Below are 20,083 nucleotides of genomic sequence, written 5' to 3' on the forward strand. Positions count from 1 at the left end.
ACAAGAACTAACTGCTTGGTTTGGAGTGCTGTCCGTCTTAAGCTCCTTGTGGTTGGAGAACTGAATATAGATGGGCTGGCTTCGGAGCACTGGAGTGACTGTGGTGTAGTAGTTTACCATGGTGTTGGCTGCCTCCTCTGTATTCATTTCTATGAAAGCCTGTGCACAAGTCAAATCCAACGCTGACATGTTATCAAAGCGGCTCACACAAGGAGATAGCATTAATACTTGACAACAGCATTAAAAGACCAATAACTTCAGGAGGAACCTCCAGTTCAATTGTATTTAGTTGTTGCATTTACATGCAAGCTTTTGTACACCAAATTGTTTAAGAACCAACTGTACATAGAACAAATGAGGATCTTGACTGTCCAGACAGATTTCATGTAATGTTTCAGTCTCATCCTAAGACCTCCATGCTACATATATTTAGGGAAATGGCAGTGACAGAAGCATCCGCAAGAACACAAAAATACAGCAATAGTCCAGATTCTTAACACTTATCATATTAAGCAGCTTCAGTAAGCCCACTCACTGTTCCGCACCTTTATGGTCTTCTCTACTTCAAAACAAAAATGTAAGGGATTGTAGCAAGTCATTACATTAAGTACTTACACATAACCATGCAATGCAATATCTCAGAAGCACATTTTCATAATTAAGATTAAAGACATAGTATTTTTAAGCAATGATTAAAGTTGCCTTGCTTTTTTACTCCTTAATTTGCAAGACAATTTCAGTTACCAAATTAGCACACACCTCCTGCGTTACCCAAGAGTGTTTTGGCTCTACCCAGCTAATTCATTGTATCTGTAAAGGTGTCCTTAATATGCAAAGTTACACTGGTGGTTACTCAACTGTCAAGCCAGCTTGAGTGAAAAAGGCCAACTCATGTCACTGCTGTCCAAATAATTTACCTGGCCTGTAATTTAAAAACCAGGCATAATGTAATTACAAGTGACAACCTATAATTATGGACTTAGCTCCCTGTACAGCCTGAAAATAGTGTTTTCCACAGCTCATGGGATAATCACGGAAAAGTAAAATATTAGTATGCAGAAGTTATTGTCTCCTAATACCTGACAGTTGTTTAAACAACTTGGATCTGATTTACTGATGACAAACTCATCAAGCCTTTGACATAACCCCTGCTTTGAATTATGGAGACAATACCTGATTTTTTCCTTTCAGCATTAGAAGATTGGTGACCTTGCCAAAAGGTAAGCCCAAAGAAATGACCTCTGCCTCCGTGACGTCGCTGGGGAGTTTACGGACGTGGATTACTCGAGATGGGATCCCAGCACTTCTACTATCGCCTTTGAATTTTTTGCTGTCGTTTCCATTAGCTGTAAAAAGCAATTACTGGTTTTTATCAAGTTTGAAAGAATACGCACACACTTACAACTCTTGACATAGAGAGTAGTAACTGGATGGGGAGCACCATCAGAGAAATTCCATAGTTTAACTAGTCTGAAGACACATGGGTTTACTCCTGCCCCCCAAATTACACTCCACAAGTGACACAGCTGAATGCCGCTGCAATAGAATCAACTCTCCAGTGGCCATTTTACAGCTTGTTTACAGTACACACCCACCCACCCACATTTCTACTTTGTGTGGGTCTGAGCCACTCGTTCTAGATTGCTGCTTTATGCCTTTTCACTTTGACTGGTATTCTTGGCAATGAAGCAGTTTGAAGGGGACATCTTAGAAGCAAGTGATATTAAAACAAGTAAATCAAAACGTAATTTTAGAGATCAGATGGATTGTACATATGGCAAAGACTGTCTGCAGCACACCACCAAAGACATGAGCAGACAGTGTCTGGCAGGGAGGCCACAGGCAGAACATGAAGGGACTCAGAAGACAATGGTAGCTCAAAATAAGGCAATTCATGGCACCGACAAGCACAGAGGGCAGAATTCTGGACTGAGCACCCAAGAATACTGTCTTGGTGGGATCACTAACCTCTAGATGGTGTATGACTCCCAAATAGCAGCAAACTACCATACACAGCAAAAATAACCTCACATAAAATTCAACTGTGCTTTAAGTATAGCAGTTTACAGCAAAGCCTGTACGTTCTAATTCTATAAAATCATTTTAGCAACTGTCCTGCAACAATTTTATTTAGTCTACTAACCTTTTAAGGGCATAGGGCAGAAGTTTATTATTCAGCACTGTCCTACAAAAGCCTAATAAAGTACTCAATGAAGAGATTTTAAAATTAAGACTATGTGGGGAAAAAACAGACCTCCTCATAGTATTTGCAAGCCTTAAGTTGCTATGCTTTTTTATAGGCAATATTACCTGCAGAAGAAGAGTTGCTGCTCATGATAAAGGGTCCGTTAGTAACACAAGTAGAGAAAAGCTCGTCAGATCCCCGCTGGAAAAGAAAAGATGAAAGGTAAACTGACAGCATTTTTACTAAATTCTACTCAGGTTCTCCTAAAGCAGAACAATTGAGATTAAGCTGTAGAGAAGCTGAACAGAAGCTTAAGTGAAAACATACAGACAGTGGGCAATGAGCCTCACCTCCATAAATTAAATATAAGTAAGATCCAATTTAGTAATGGAGTAGCACTATCCAGTATCTCTTTTCAGCTAAGTATTAGGAATTTTAGGAGTTGAAGCATTGCTGAATTGTCTGAAGCCACTAAATGCAGCGTTGTGCACTGTTACTTACATTCTCCTATTTTATCTAACAAAACAGATTTCTGACTACTTGTATCAGACAAGATTCTCATTCTTTTAAGTTGAGCTAGAACAATACTCTACTTGTACAGAATAGCAAACCAGATAGGCCTCCTGGCATTCATCAAGAGGACAGAGATTATTTCGCTGTGGGTTACCAGAAGTAAGGAAGCCTTAAGCAAAAGACAAGTTATCAGAAGCTGGCCAACACTGTTAGTGTATGACTTAGCAATTACCAAAGATGTGGACTTTCCAGTTACAAGCAGAGAGATGCTACTTTGTCAAATTGAGACCTCAAAGAAAGGAGTTCTTCCTCTCCTTACCCCCCCCAAAAAAGAGCACATCAGGGAAGTAAAGCTACTAGCAAAAAGCTATTTTACGATTTTTGCAGCAGAAATAGGTCCACATATAACATCTGGGCTCTAGTACCAAACAGTCTGGTCACTGGTTTGTTTTCTAGCCACAACCCCCAGAACAGCAGCAACAGCTTCTAGGACAACAGTACCATAAAGTCTCAGAGTAAGCGCACTTAAGTCAAAAGACAGACCAGCATTCTGAAGCAGAGAAGCCCGAGTACCACAGGTACAAAGTCTCCATAATCCCATTCTCTACTGCCTTTCACACTAGGAATTGTTCTACGTTAAAGTCAACATGGCTACTTGCAGAACAAGAAGCTGTGAGTAGCACAGTACATCCCAAGAGCTTAATTCTTTGATTTTTCTTACCACAGCACTGTGCATTCAACTCTGTTGAGGAAGAAAACATTTGACAGAATTCCGTTTCTACTGAAATTAGACTACCTAAACCAACTGGTATTGCAGAATGATAGTTTACTTATTCTAAGCTTTTTGGTAGCTGTAGGTATAATTCAATCTATTAGCACAAAGTTATTGAATTGCATTCTCCATATTGAATCTCCACTCCCTGCAAACAAAGCTAAACATATCTATAGAACAGATTAGTGTATGCAATGTACACGTTTCACACTGTTACAGTATTCCCTTAGAGTCACCCCAACATCACCTTAACTGACCAAGACTAGTCTAACCCAAGCAGGAGGTATGAAAAACATTACTAGGACAAAAGCAAACAAGACTACAAATCACTTAGCACAATCTATACTTATATACATCATACAGCTTAAAATCAGTATGGCTTAATTTCATGTAAGTTACATAGAAGATCTGAAATCCCATTATAAGCTACAAGCAAATCTGATAATATAAATCTAACATATAAAAGAACTTTCTCATAATATTCTACAGTACTTTTACACAGATATGCCACAGAAAAAAGAACAGAACAGAGCTCATCCCTGCCTTGGCTAACTCCCACCCATCTCGATGAAAACATACCCTGCTTCACACTGTGGCTACCAGAAACACTATCTTCCACATGCCCTATACCTGGTGGCACCTGCAGAAACAGTATCTGCACAACAACAAAAGCTCTCCACTCACTTCCCCAACAAACAGGTTGGAAAAGTAGGTCACACAAGAGCCCCAGAACACCAAATTACAAACACAGGTTTTGGGTTTTCTCTTTCCCCCTCAAATCTTGAATTTCTTGTTTAACTACTCACTGCTAGCTCTTCAAAGACAAGCTGGAGGACTTTGATGTCCCGAATACAAGAAATCAGGCCAGGTTCCAAAACCACGGTTCATGTGCTGCTGCTGGCCACCTGCAAGTGCTGACCAGGTTCCACAAAAGGCTGTGGGCACCCAGCAAGGGCTCCTTCTTCTAACATGGTGTAGTAATTAGGAATGGGCCTTTTAACAGCTGTTCTAATTAGCACCTCAATTCCTGAGTACAGCAAGAGGCAAGCTAGTCTGGGAGGCTATTAGACAGTGATCCCATCCTTTTGATGACTCAAATTAATGCATAATTCCAAAGCTAAAAAAAAATTCCAGCAGTTTACTGTAAAAAATGCTTTTGTGCCTGAACTGCTGCACACGCTACAGGTATGGCCTTACTTTCTGTGGCCTGGAATACAACCGGCACCTACCACCAGCAAACAAAAGCCCTACCAATGCAGAAAAGTGTTTATTGGCCTCATGAAATTCCTTACATCAGGCCTTAATGGTCCTGGACCTTTTTAAAACATGTTCTTAAATAACAACTTGTAAATTTCTGAACATACAGAACTCCAGCACTCCCAGTATGAATCAATGCATCTGTGCAAGCATACTCAGGCACCACTTGCAATCCATCATGGAAACTCCAGGAGAACGAGCCACATATTTGGCTCTCATGTAGGCAACACTAGGAAACTATAAACTGGAAAAACAAACATTTACACTATTATGGAAAGAATTTAAATTCCCCAAATTTAACTTTCCTAATGGCTTGTTTAAAATAAACATTTTCTCACATATTTGAAAATTTACTTGCAGGGCACTTTGAGAAGGAATGCTCATTGCTGCTGGTTTCCACATGTCAATGTTTCTTTAACGAAGGAGCAATTTCAAATCCACTCCCCTCTTATCTTGGAGACAGCCTGTGCTGCCCACTGTGACCAGAGCCAGGAGGCAGAGGGGGATGATTGTTTGACATCAAAAGAAGCAGCAGTCAATTTGTAAGCTTCCCAGCTGGAAGCACATGCAAACGAAGAGGAAAGACTGCAGCAGTTTGAAAACTGCAATTATTCCAAGGTCTTTTGCTCTACACAAGGAAGTTCATGGACAGTACATACAGAGTACTGTCCAGTTACACCAAAGTTACTCCACACAGATTCCCTTTTAGAAGAACAGCTTTTAAAGTGCAAAGCTAAGAGGAGCACACCCAATGCAGCAAGGAGTTACCCAGTGCTCCCATCCTCACACAGTCACAGACCAGCACTGGCAAGCTCCCTCCAACAGACAGAAATTGCATCAACTATGACTTTCCATCAGCATTCGCTTTTCCTCTGTTACTGTTGGAGCTGATCTCAGATGACCACAAGAAGCCTCTATTGACGGTTGCTTTTTGGAATGACCTAACCTGAGGCAAACTGAAAACAAGTGCTCTATTAATCCGCACTCAGTATTGGCAACTTCAGCAGGAGCCTGTAGCAGTTGTCTGTCTTTACACTTGCAGTGACTGCCATCATCTCTTTCCAGACTCTAATGCCTTTCCTTTCTGTAGATATTAGAAGCTATGAATAAGCTTTAAAACCATGTTATAAATTCAAATGCTCCACACCAATTAAGACTGATTCAGTAGAGCCAGAGGAACCGACATGAGCCTTTTTTTTAAAAAAAAAAGGTTTGAAGTTTCTCACCAACAACGTATCCATTGGATATCTTGAATTATATTGGAAAAGGTAGTACAACAGCTATCGAGTCTGAAGTATTATATTGTTTTGTTTAAATTTAAAACTATGCAAAGCCAGCAGACAGCTATGTGGGTGCTCAGCTGCTCACCAGCATCAACCCACAACACTACTTCTCTGCTTTTTTCATTCTCTGACTATCACAGGGAGGGCCAAACCATGCAGCACTTCATTCAAGACAGTTCTTCAGGTTCTGAAGTTCACATCCCTGCTCACAAGAGACATCAATTTACATTGACATTTCTGTTATTAGCCAATTCTTTTGCAGCTAGTATTTTAATGACAAGATTAGCAGAAGCAAGTGCTCTAGCAGTAACAGCCCTCGACAAAATTCATCATTTGAGAAAAAAATCTCTTCCTGTTTACAGAAAACAAATACCACATTTGAAGTTACACTGCCAGATCTTACCTAGACCAGGGTAAGGCTGTTTCTTATCACCAAAATCACCAGTCAGTACACATACTACCAGGTAAAACGCTGCCTGGGAGCGTTTCTATGACAGCAGCCTCCTTTTGTCTGCAACACTCACGGCTACAAAAGGTCTATTGCTCAAGCTGCATTAATTTAATAAAACATCCATGCTTTGTGTAGTCTTGCTATCAGTACTTCTTTAGCTCCCTTTACTCAATTAGAGAAAGGCAGTCTGCCACAAGGTGGACTTCTAATATTTTTCTTAGTTATCTTTTTGACCACCCCCCAAACTAAAGCAGGGGGGAGGGGGAAGGCATAAAGTTTTAACAAGCTCCAAGAATCTGTATTTTGTCTAGGCCTTCACAGCTTAAAAAGCAACTGCTAATTCGTATGAGAACCACAAATTGCCTTCTTGTCACTAGGATTTTACCTTAACTTTACCAGTTTGGAATGAAGCCAGAGATTGCCTCATCTTCTACCAGCACACCTAGAACAGCTACAAAAATTCTCAGCTGCCCTATATAATCCTTTATCTGCTTAAGATCCAGTCATTTATTTTAAATGGATTACAATAAATCAACTGCATTCTGCCTAAGCAAAAGGCTAGAAACAAATACATACTAAACTACCATAAAAGTATTAATTTCAAGACAACCGGTGATACTAATCAATTTTCAGGCAGCAACAAGTTACAGCAGAAAGCAAAGATCCAGGCAAGAGCAAAAATACTCGGGACATATGGAAAGAAAGAGGAGAATGACTTAGAAAGGCCAACAAGCTACAGGCTAAACAAGCCCAAATTCTAGGAAAAAAAACCCCTTTCCCTGGCTCACTGAGGAAATCCTACAAAGCAGGAACATTCTCTGCCTTTGGACATGGAGCACCTTACACTGCTCTAAATTTTAAACAAAGGACAGCAGTATCCCTCCTCCTGGTGAGGGAAGAGGTAGATTGAGGCGGCCATCATCATCTGACATGCACTTACAAAAAGCAAAGCAGGTAACAGATACACCTGGAAAATCCGCCTCTGAAAATAAACCAAGAAAAACCTATACCGTTAGAAGTCTCTGGACTGCTTTTCCCCAAGTTCAGATTAAAAAAACCCTGTCAGAAGTCTTGTAAGTCTGCCTGACCAGAGCACACAAGCATCATTCTACTTCACTTTCCCTACATTTGTAAAAAGATTTGGGACCCAGTGAAAGACCACCATAATATTTTACACACAAAATGAGACATAAGTCATTCAGAGGCTCACGCAAGCCCTTTGCTCTGATGAAAGAAGCAAAAAATGTCTTTGAGCACAGAAAGAATGGAGCGCCTCTGAAGCATGCTTCAAGGGCTCTGTACGAGGTTGATCCCAGAGGAATGGAAGAATGTACTCTGATACTTCAGTTCACAGCTCAAATCATTTGCGAAGAAACTAATAAGAAATCCAGTCTGATGACATCATTTATTCACACTCATGTTACATTCCAACATTTTTTTGCTGAGAGATTCAAGAGCTAGGAATGGAACTAAATTTAAACTACTAGGATGCCAGTTTTCCTCGTCTTCCACAGAAGAGTCACTTCCAGCAAGGCTGCCTTATGTTACCCCTACATGCCCTTCTTTTCCCCACTCCTGCCTCCAACACTCTTTAGTCATTTAAAGGTAGAGCAGTGTAAAAAACATTCAATTTGGGTCACAAACTGAAAACGAGTCAACTTTTCCTTGGAAATGTCTCTGAAGAGCACACAATACACCTCCATCCTTCTTCAGTCCTAGTAGAGTTGGAAAGTTAAGACCACCACAAAATTTTGAGATGCTGAAGACTATAGCCTCTGAGGCTGCTGCTAAGCATAGTGTGATACTGCTGTCCAGTCTGGAAGGAGCAGCTACAAGCACAGTGTATCACCCCACTGCTACACCCAATTTATTATCTGATCAGAACCAAAAGCAAGACCTGGGGGGAGGGGAGGAAACAACAATTTAGTCCACCAAATTGCTTATGGCTGATTTGTATGTACTAAATCAGATACAGAAACCCCTGTATCATTTATCAAATTAAATCCAACCCAGCATATCATACTACATTGATACAGTGACCTTGTGGTGGAGGCCTATCTGGCAGGCTTGAGTACATACCTTTTTTATAAACTATGCTGTGTTCAGCAGGGGTCAAATACCTGTCACCTACCACTTAAGGCTTTTTTAAGTTGTTATCACCTCACTCTTGTCTGGACAAGATTTAGTCTAATACCTTTACAGAAGAGCCAGCATGGTGAACTTCCCACTAAGATACACCACAGCATACCTGGTACACACACTTTCAGCATCTTTGAAACTAGGTTAGTTGGTCAGAGTAGTGCAAAGCATTTAGTGCTTAGGAGAAGTTTCCTACCACACTCACTGCTACAACAGCTGGTACCATTTCTATAGTATGCAGATGATTTTTGAGTTCCTAAAAGACACTTGGAACTTCAGTATTACATTAAAGCGATTGGTCACACAACATGACTTGAGATTTTGCAACAACATGCATTCCAAGCCCAAGCACACAGCAGCTTGAGAGCGAAGCCAGATCCTCAACCCACTCATCTCATCAGCCCCTCCCTTTCTTTCTCAGTCTTTGCTACTATGGAGACACCCTGTGAAACAAACCTGCCCTTTGAGCAAATAAAAGGTGTGGCCATTTTAAATAGCCCAAAATTCCTAAACTCCAAGTACTGCTGTAATGCAGTCATTCTGGCTTTGTAGGGCAGCACACACCCAAGCTTTATGATACACTGTTCCCAAGTTGAAACTTAACTAGTAGTCAACCTTGAGCTTTTAAAGTCATTGCAGTGGAGCAGACAGATCCTTGGTAAAGCTTAATACAAATACTAACAGAAAAGAAATACTGCTGGATGAGTCACTTTGGGAAAAATGGAACCTGCAAAAAAAAGAACATTTTGTGCCTAAATCTGTGAAAGGCCAAACTGAACATGCAGGTTTACAAGGAACTCTGCAGTAATTCAATCTCATCTAAATTGCAGTTGTGTAATAACTGCAATCTGCTTTGGCAAACACCGAGCAATCATTACATTGGGATTACCAGAACACACTTGCTGAACTAAGCACAGTATTCAACCAGTTTCCATATGAAGCCTGAAAGACAGCTATACCAGAATCACACAGAATTTTAAATTAAATAATGCCTACTCTTCTTACTAGTGTGAGATGGCCACAGATGTGGCACCAGTACATCTGCATTTTCTCATTTGACAATACTTGGAACAGCTGTCAGTGACTCAGAGGCCAGAGTCTATCCCTACACTTGAGGGATTAAAAAGAAAGTCGAATAAATTGATGTGGGTTAAATATTTCGCTAATTTTTTTTTAAATCAGAGATTGAGGGCAAAGTAGGCCTGAGGTTAAACTGGAATATTTTCTACAACCATTTTATTAACTGATCATTTTCTAGAAAGCATCACACAAATTAATTTTCACCTACAACAGGAGTCACAGCTCATTTCCTTTCCAACTGTAAGTAATTTGAGCTGGCTTCCACCAAAAAATTGGTTTAGATGCAATAGAGAAACTGCTTTAAACAGATCTAATAGCTGATAAGCCTGTAGTAACAATCTTGCTTAGCACCTCTGCTTCAACCAATAGCTAAAATTCCTGTTGAACTTAATACAGATGCAAACTGTTTTCATAATCCAACCAGAGGGCTTACCAAATGTCCTGCAAAGGACAGTTATCTACAAGTTGAAGATACAGGTGCGTAAAACCTGCATGCAAGGCTAACACAGATTAGATCAAGCTATTTACCACATCCAGCTGACACGATGCTTGCCAAAAGGCACTACCATCCATGTACCTTGCTACCAACATGTGGCTTACATGTGTGACCATGCCTGTTAGTGGCCACAAGAGCCAGCTTGTTGCAGCCTCTAACTAAAGCCATAGGAGGGGACTGGAATTTCCTCACAACATTCTTGGCCCACTGCCTGAAGCCATAATTACTGTTCCCATGGCAAAGATCCTGGCTTGATCACAAATCACTTCTATGCAGTCAGCCGGTATCACACTCTAGCAAACCCTGTTTTAAAAATTAACTTCTCAAATGCCACAGAAGTTTATTTTTTGTTTCTGGAAGCATCAACTTCCAAAAACAGCTCAACTTAACAAGCTACAAGATTATTTGGCACCTAAACTATTCTGAGACTTTTTTCAATCTCTGAAATGCAATTTCACTTAAAGAATAATGATATATAGCTCATACTCTTTCTAGTAAGTCAGTCCTGGTCAGAGACCAGAGCCTAAAACGGTAACAGTATCTAGGAAAATTAAAGAAAGGGAAAGGAGATACAGAGAGTGATCTTGATTAAATTACTTAGAAGAAGCAACTGCAGGGGTCACACCTAGTACCTTGGAGTTCAAACACAGTGCCTCCATCTTAAGGCCTACTTCCTTCCCTGTTAGACAGCAATGAAACCATGGGAAGAAATAAGTCTCAAATCATGTGTTTCTAATCTGCAGGACATTCCAGAAGGCTGTGCATCAAGAGCCCCATACCAGAATCGTAACGAGCTTCCTAAACAAATTCACACACTTTGAAGAGCCTACGGACTAGTGAAGCCCAGGAATGGCTACTACAATTATCATCCTGATTAAAAAAACAGGACCATCAGGCAGGACAGTGCTCAAGTAGTAAGCCATGAGAACACGTGGGGACTTCTTCAGTTACAGAACCTAAATATAACTAAGACCTCGGAACAATTGAGGCAGGTGTGTCTACCTTAATAGGTAAATTAAGGATGTGAGAAAATCCTAAAAAAAAAGTGCCAGCCTTTTGAAACAATAAAGTAAATCAAACTTGATACATCCTTTCACACAAAGTCCTTGATTTCAAAGTTACACTTTGCAACCCGGAACACTGGCAATAGGAAGACAACCAAGAGGCCATTGTTAAGTTATCTTTGACAGTTTGATCAGCAGTGTTTTAAGTCCCAGGCACTCTTCCTGCTTGTCTGAAAATTCTCCAACTTTGGGACATTTCTGTCACCACAGCAGATCATCATAAAGGTCTACTGGTGTGTCTCAGGAACATAGCACCTAAAGTATGACAGGAGGCAACAGCTTTTGGGGACTGTAATTTTCTAATACCTTAAACTTGGAGCACCACTCTTAACTTCTTTGTACATATATGGCAAGAATGTATGCACCTCAGATTAAAAAGTTTTCCAGCTCAAATTTTCACATCTAATTTAGAAGCTCAGCCAGGAAGCTCTCTTGGCAAGCAGAGCTTTCTGAATGGACACACAAAGTAGTCCTAGCTCCACCTGAATCTCATTTTATAAAAACACATTAATAGAAAAGTCAGCAGACTACAGAACTACAGTTCCACAGCATTATTTTAAGTTATCAAACAATTGTAAAGATCATCTGCTTCTGAAGGTGGGGAATCAGTTAATCCTTGAAGCGATTTCAGTGATATCCCAGGGATCAAACAACTGCTGATGGATAAACAGAGCTCTATCGCCGTAGTTACTTCAGCAAAGGCAACACTGACAGAAACCTTCTGCTGTCCCTTCAAATTACATACTGACAAACCAAAGGAGGGTAGATTGAAGCGGAAACAACAGACAAAAGCAACAGCAACATTTCCGAAGAGCCGTAGCCAATGAGGTCTTACACTTACCACAGAGGTTAAGTATTTTTAAGAGGCAATTGATACACGATTTGGTTACACAGCTTTTTGAAACAGAGGTCCTGTACCTCTCTCTGTGTAAGAGTCCTGCAGTCAGATGATTTTGAGTAGTACAAGCAAGCAGAGTATGGGGAAGCTGTCTGGACATAGCTGACCTGCACACAGCCATGCAGAGGATGCAGGCATACAAGAAGCCTTTGTTTTGTTCCTAGCTGTGCACCAACATGGTTCTGACTTACCTAAGCAAATCCGTGACATGTGTAACATGTTATACCATAACATTCAAGAATGTGATTCTATTACATATCTACGCTGCTATATTCAATGACTTAAACATAAGCAGATAACATTGCTATGTCAAAAGTAATTTTAAAACTTACCTTTATCAAGATGATTCAGCTTTTCTTTCCTTCTGCCACTCTTTAAATTTTGTTTCAACTTTCTCAAAACCTGCCTCGTCTGACTTGACAAGAAACCTCATTTTGATGCACACTTGTCTCACCACTCCCCACCCCACAACCTGCATAACTGTGGTCACAGTTCTACCTTGTGTGCCTGGGTGGGATTTCTCCCAGTCCTCATTCTAGAGGTCTGACCATACTATGCTACAGACTGAAGTCACCCCACAGATGGGAGTGATGATGCATGCAATACCACATCCTGAAGCTTTTCAAGATTCACTGAGAGGACTACAATTACAGTTTCAGAAATTTCCTGGTCAAGTTTAGTTACATAAAACCACTTCTTAAAGCTGCAAGAACCTAAAGCTGAAAATTACACATTGTTAAAGCCAACTGAGGGGACTTAATCAGTTTACTAGAAGATGTTGTATCAAATTGCTCTACAGCAGTTGAGGGGTGACTCAGCCTACCTTTTATAAAGGTTCTACATTATTAGCCAGCCTTATTGTCCAGGCACAAGCCCTTCCTCCTCCTCCTCCTCTGATGGCAAACTAAAGTCTTCTGCAGCAGACAGCGTTCTCAACCACAACCAGGCACTACGATTAATTCAAACTTAAGATTCTCATATGAGAAAGAGTCAGAATAACCATTCCCCTACAGCTATTAAACTGAGCCCCTTCATGTGTTTAATGTTGTCAGAAGCCCTGAAGCACTAACAAGCATGCCTATGCTTAACAGCAGTCACATCTCATTTTGTACTTCCAACACAAAATCCAATTTGTTGTCTAGCAGAAAATTCTCTCTCTGCTTAAGTAGACCTAACAGCTCACGCTACCCAAGCTCAGCTCTACTTCAAATTTGTCCTATCACACACCATCACTTCACCAGCCTATGAAGTTGCCACACCCATCTTTCTCAGTTAATAACGAAGATGCTAATAACCACACAACCTGGGTCATTAAAAAAAAAAAGATGTCATACTACCACTTCAGGGGCCAATATTCACACACATACTATCTAATAAAAAGAACTCGGCAGGGCTGAACTTACTGTAATCCTGATCCCAGAGCATTTAGCTACAATGTCCATGAAGTAAAATGAAAAACCTTTAGTACATGAGGGAGTGCCAGTCTATCCTGCACATTCCAGTTTAACATTTCACAGGAACGAGCTTTTATCCTGTGAACACAACGGCCCATTACCACACACAGCAGATAAGGAGGCTCCTGTCAGCACTTTGAGTTTTAGGGCTAAGTCTGCACTTTCAAAACCTGAGACTAGAAGGGTAAAGGTCATATTTACTGTACTCACAAGAGATAAAAATCAACAGCTAAACACTCAGTTTTCTGTGGCAGAAGGATTTTTGATATGTAACTGAACAAGAATTCACATAAACAAAGGAAATTGAGTTCTCAAAAGAAAAAGGACCAATTTCTTCATTGAGAAGCATTGTCTAGCACACAAATAACATGCATGGCTTGACATTTTAGTAAGGGAAAGGGCTGTTTCTAAATGCAATAAAGTTCTGACAGTTGATAATCAATGTCCAAAAGCCAAGAGCTAAATGCTGAGCCATAATAAAAGTTTTAAATGCACATGAAAACTAAATTACCTTCTGGTTAAAACCAATTTACATGGTACCAGAAATAACCCTTTAAAGCTGAAGATCTACATTTGGTGAGGCTAAAACTAGGTCAGATGCTGAGCAGTGTAAAAAGAGAGAAAAAGTGAGAAGTGCCTACCTTTGTACCAACTGTTATATCTTGGACAATGCTGTAGAAAAAAGAAAGAAAAGGATTAAAAAAGTTAGATAGGTTTGCCACAAATATCCAGCATAGTTTACAGTAGTAAGAAAAAAGCAAGTCAAAGTGCACAGTTGTCTTTGCAAGTGAGCCAAGGACAGTTTATACAAAGAAAAATTATTAGATTGTGATGGTGGAGACCCAAGACCCAGCAGTGCTAGAAAACTGCAGCTCTTCTACTTCCTACAGCAAAGTTTGCTCCTTTTGCAAGGGTACCATGGGGGGCTATGACCAAAAAACCCACAGTTAACACAGCCTAGCATTCTCCATGGGAACGCGATGCAATTTGAACACACCGCTGACTAAACCAAGACCAAAAGATCAGAAGTCAACTCCATCACCAATATTCACTTCTACAATTCTTAACAACCTTCTATTCAAAGAAGTAACCTCTGCTAGGCTGTTAAGAGGCTACCTCTAGCAAAATTATCAAGTCAATAGCGAAGACTACTAATGCTACAGCTCCAGTGGTACCCGAAACAGACAGCGCACACACCACACCGAGTTTGGGCTGTTTTCTCAGCCAAGCCAAGAGTTGGTGCCAGGCTTACAGCAGCCCTCCAGCCATGCTAACACCACTGGAGCCAGACCAGTGCCAGACTAACAAAGCGCAATTAGAAAGAGCAGGGAAGAGGTCCAGGCAGCTCCCAGATTGGGGTATGCCTGTACACAAGGTTCCTCTATCAATTTTTTTCTACTTAGGAAAACAAATAGTGTTTTTCACTAACAGATCTGAAGGAAAACACAGTTAAGTGCATATGGTAGAGCTTAAACCTCCTAAAATGAGACTTCCTGATGAACATGAAAAATAGTGTTAGTTGTACCTCAAGCAGCTTGTGCTAGCTCTTGTCAGCAGTGACCATTACATATCACGACACACACCTACTTTGAGCAACTTTTCACTGATGGAATGCGAATGACTGTCTACAGCTTGGCACGTGGTACCTGGGTGATCTTCCCGAGTAGTTCAACACCTACTCCTTTTTGTGGGAGCGCTCAAGTCAGTCTACGGATCTGAGTTATAACCTTGCTCTGAAAATTTCATCTTTTTGTTATAAACTCTAAACCACTGCAAAGCAGCAATGCAAAAACTGCACAGAAATTATAATTTTAAATTGACATATATATACACAGCACTGCCTATTCTTTCAGACTCCCATCTTTCAAAGAGCTGACCATCATTTCAGAAGAGTAAAGGATCCAGAAGTAGCTAACAGACCTGCAGCAACCTTAAGGAAACACGGCAAAGAATCAGAAGGCAGGGCAGGCATTCTTTAGTCAGCTATGAGATCTGAAGTACTCAAGATCAATTCTACGAAGCAATTTAATGCTAGAAAATTTGCATTTACTACTTCCTTCCCTACCCTCCTGCAACAATTCGTAACTTTTCAGGGAATGAAATGCTGCTCAATCTTATTAAGTCACTCATGTTTCACAAATAAGCCGTAACACAAGTATAAGCCAGCTCAGCTCCTCATACTTCCTCTTCAAAACCAACCTGCCATGTCATCATAACCCAGCACTTTACAGCTGGGTTACAGTCTGATCCAATGGCTGCTGCCAGGAAGCCACGCGATAGTTTCTTTTTTTTTTTAACCCAAGTGAACTACTTAAAGAACGCTCTGTATGAGAATGCTGGGCTTCGCAATCCCCTGGTGTTTGGTCACCAACGAAGACAGATGGGGTTTGCTGCACTTTGAAGGCCAGCAGTAATGAACTAATTAAACCCATCTGCACATATCAAGTTTAAGAAACCATAATCATTCTATTAGAATTACTAAATACAAGCACACATTTCTTCACTTAAAATACATAAACCCAGCAGTTTTCATAACCTTAAAAAAACCCCAACATTATTTCCAGCAAAGCATAAGAACAGGGAATCTCCCAAGTTTCTAAAACTCTCAAACTTACCCCAGAGCCATTTCTCTTACTTCCTGTTCCTCCTGTGGGCCTCACACAGGAAATGTTTTACATAAAGTAGCCTTAACAGGGGATAGCATTTAAAATTACCCAACAGGAAGGGCTGTTTTATTTGCCAAGAATTATTGATTCCTGGAATACTGCTGTAACCCATTTGATAAAACGAATACAAGAAACAAGCACCAACAGTATTTAAGAATTTTTATTCAAGAAACATGCAACATACTTCCAGTTCACACACACATCCTTAATAAATCATCGTATCTCAAGCTTCATTCTGTCATCCCATGTCAACCATAAGTAGGGGATTAAAACTTTATAAACAACTCTGAAAGAACAGGCAAAAAAGCCTTTCGTAAGTTATTTTTTACATGGAATGGGATAGATCCTACGCAGTAAGGGGAAGAATAAAGCGGCAACAGTAAAACCTCTAGGTCATTTTCCAAAGCAGCATTTCCCATATGAACTCCTTGCATATTTTAACAAAGTTATTCAAAAATGATCATTTGAAAAGCACAGCTTTAAGTATCATTTTAGGTAGAAGGAGACAGAAGCAGCCTGTAGCCAGGGAGACTGCTCACTGCCAGCTAGGCAGAAGTGAAAACTATTTTCAGAAGCAGCTTTCTAAGTTTTAACAGAAGACAGCTTTCACAGGGTAAACAGATCATGCGCCACGATCTCCAAAAGATAACATATAATTAAGACTCATGTGATACACTAAAATGTCTACATTCAAATAACAACTAATTTAACATACACAGTAAATCAGCTTTCCTAGGAGCTAGGGTGAAGACAGCTGATAGATTCTAATGGCAAGTCAGTTTCTCTCACATGCTGATGGGTTTTTAATATCATTCAACATGATGAGCAACTTGTTACAAGAAGCGAAGCAACCTCACTGCATCTTCGAGCCTAAAAATTAATTACAAGGGACAGGATTTTTACGGGATTTTAGGTGAAAACAACGCTGAGACGCCACTTTTTCAGTGTGTAAAAAAACCACCAGACATGTGACTACGCCTAATTCTCACCAGACTAGTGTTCCGAGGCAAGAAGCGAGGAGGCACTAATTTGGGCTTCCCGTACTTAAGGGCTCTGGAAAAAGAGACTGCTTACTGGGAGGCCTTCAGAAATATTTTAACTACTGCGCTCTAGAAGAAACAAAAATCAGCTCGCTACAAAAACATGCAATTGAAAAGAAATACGGAGACCTTATTTCTAACCGAGTTGCCTTCGATGAATTATCAGTTTTTACAAGCAAACACCTATGAAGCGAGACATCTGATGAGGTGGTGATTAAAGAAATCAATGCTGCCCGAGATAAAAAGTTGAGCTCCAGAATAATTACACGAGTCAAAGAGTCACGGAGTAAAGTTTTTTCTCGAAGGAGTTGGAAGCGGACAATGGAAAGAGGGAGCAGAACAGGTCTGCTCTACCTACGGCTCTCAGGTAACACTGCAATGGAAACCTTACTTGCAGCGAGCTCCCGCCGTGCCCGAAAGCGTTACAGCTCTTTGCAAACCGATGCAAAAGTTGCGCTGATCGAAAAAGCTGCTCACAAAAGAAAATCCAGCGAGAACCCCCCCCTCCCCTCCCCCCGCTTGCGAAAGCGCCAGACAATAGCAGCAAGGCCCCGGCGTGAATCAGCTGCCCGCCCCGGCTGCGCCCCCCCCGCCAGGTGCGCCGGCTCCCGGTGCCGTCCCCCGCGGGCCGAGCCGCCCCGGCGCCGCGCCGCGCTCCCCCCCCGCAGCCGCACGCCCACGCGGCGCTCGCAGCCGGCCGGGCCCCTCGCGAGGGAGGGGTTCCCCCCGCCCAGCCCCGGCGGGGACGGGGCGGCCTCCTCCCCGGGCAGCCCCCCCCCCCCCCCCCCCGGCACACGGCGGCGGAGCCCCCCCGGTGGGGCGCGTACACGAGGCGGGGGATGGTCCCCACGAGGCGCCGCGCCGGGGCGGCGGCCGCGGAGCAGGGGCCACCCCCGTCCCCGCTTCCCCCTCGCTCCGCGGCGAGGGGCTCCAAGGGGGCGGCCCGCGCGGGAGACACCCCCCGCCCGCCCCCCCCAGCTCCCGGCCCCGCCGGCGACTGCCGCCTCCCCTTCCCGCCTCGCCTCGCCCCCGCCGGGCGGCCCGGCCGCACCCTTGGCGCCCCCCCCCTCAGGTAACGCCCCAGCCCCCGGCGCGGGTCCCGAACCTCGGCCGCCTTCTCCCCCTCCTCCGCACCCCGGGAAGGGTCCGGCAGCGCCCCCGGCACGGTGCCGCCCGCGCCGAGGCCCGGGCCGGCGGGGACTCACCCGTCCATTGCACACGGAGGAGACCCGTCGGGAACGGAGTGGAGGCGCCGGAATAGCAGGAGCGAACCCAACCGCTCCGTGTTATAGACTCACAAAATGGCGGCACCGCCCGGCCCGCCTCACCCGCGCCAACGCCCCATTGGCTATCAGAGATGTCATCTTGATAGCAGGGGCGGGGATGGCCCGCCTCCGAGGGTTGGCGCCCTGGCGCCTCTCGCGAAGCCTATTGGCTGCAGGCGGGCTGCGGGGCGGTGCAAAGCGCCGGTGCGCGGCGCCATTCGGTAGGCGAGGGGAGGCGGTGGGGAGGAGCCATCTTGAGAGCGGGAAGGATGCCGAAATACCACACGGATCTACCATGTTGAGTGGGGGCAGGGCATGGGATAACCGCGTTAGGCGCCATCTTGAATATGGGCAAGGGCCCCAACGTGCACATTGTGTTGTCACTCGCAGCACGGGCTGGGCCTGCGGAAGCGGTTCGACCGCTGCCGCCATGTTGGCTACGGGCAGAGAAGCCGCGCACACCCGTCCGTTGCCATCTCGGGTAAGGGAGAGCGGGCTCCTCACCGAAATTAGGTTAGTGATTTAGCACTGGCAGTCTGGGGACTTCTAATGGCGCTAGACATCACCTAGAAGTTTTATTTAAGAGATGGGATAAAGTCTGTTTAATTGCAGTTAATATCTTAAGGATAAAGATTACTCAGTGTGTGAGGGAGAGAGAGAGAACTTGTGAGGTAAGACGTAACGCCTACCTGCTCTGCTCAAGCATCAGAATAATATTTTTCCGTGGTTACAGTCCTGACACCGTTGCTGACCAAAACAGCTCTTTTTTCCAGGCAGGTGAACCTCAGTGGTTAATTAAATAAGCTTGTTTCACTCTTAATGTTGCCTGTAGGTCTCCTGTGGAGATCATGTAAAATCCACGGATTTCCTGTCTTTGGGGAATTTCAAAAGATTATTTCCTTTTCAAGTGCTGGACCCTCTATAGTAAATTTAACCCTACTACAGTGGACTTAATTGTGTTAGATACTTTCTGTGGCAGTCTTAAAAATGATTGTCAAGATTGTTTTGTATGCCACCAGATGAAGGCCCCTTAAAAAAAAAAAGGGGGGGGGGGGGAGAACCAGGGGTCTGGCTGTAAACGGTGCTTGTGTGTTTACTTTGTTCCAGCTCAGGAACAGGCCCACAAGGGCCGGGATCCCACTGCAGGCTGAGCAGATCCTGGGATCTTCCTCCTATCCACCTGGACGTTGCTGGTTCCTCCACACTAAGATCATTCTATAAAGCAGTTTGCTTCTATAGATGAAATGCTGCGTGTCTCTGTTTAAATATAGGCAGTATTTGCTCACTGGGAATTCTGCTAGCAATTACTCATTTTCTTTGCCTCACTTGTCATAACCCTATCTGTTGACTGCAGCACAAGAATTAATTGTCCCAGACCTCGCTACAAGTCCCTTGTGTAGCATTGAATCAACTATCAAATGTCCAGTCCACATTGATCTTGGCTTCATTAGCTGTAACCCTGTTTTGAGAGTTTCTAGGCAACATAATACTGGTCTTACTGTAGAAAGGCTCCCTGTACC

At 42.8% G+C, this 20,083-nt stretch overlaps 1 protein-coding gene across 8 annotated transcripts in view; it reads right to left on the reverse strand.

The window, feature by feature from the left end:
- The window catches only part of PTBP1 (polypyrimidine tract binding protein 1), a 31,978-nt gene extending 12,694 nt beyond the window's left edge, over nucleotides 1-19,284 (reverse strand). For 2 of the 8 annotated variants that reach the window (XM_080384144.1, XM_080384141.1), the window contains exons 1-5: nucleotides 19,253-19,284; nucleotides 14,234-14,264; nucleotides 2,311-2,386; nucleotides 1,174-1,346; nucleotides 13-159 (exon numbers count right to left, since the gene is read on the reverse strand). In XM_080384144.1, the coding sequence (XP_080240270.1) occupies nucleotides 13-159; nucleotides 1,174-1,346; nucleotides 2,311-2,386; nucleotides 14,234-14,264; nucleotides 19,253-19,269 (444 nt within the window). In that variant the 5' untranslated portion in view covers nucleotides 19,270-19,284. Of the gene's footprint in view, nucleotides 1-12; nucleotides 160-1,173; nucleotides 1,347-2,310; nucleotides 2,387-12,470; nucleotides 12,501-14,233; nucleotides 14,265-16,207; nucleotides 16,234-18,403; nucleotides 18,430-18,503; nucleotides 18,645-19,252 lie in introns of those variants that run through there. The other 6 variants (XM_080384143.1, XM_080384145.1, XM_080384142.1 and 3 more) reach the window with 6 other exon arrangements.
- Between the last annotated feature and the right edge of the window lie 799 nt (nucleotides 19,285-20,083).

This window comes from Falco punctatus, assembly GCF_963210335.1.
Source record: "Falco punctatus genome assembly, chromosome: 4".
Taxonomy (NCBI): domain Eukaryota; kingdom Metazoa; phylum Chordata; class Aves; order Falconiformes; family Falconidae; genus Falco; species Falco punctatus.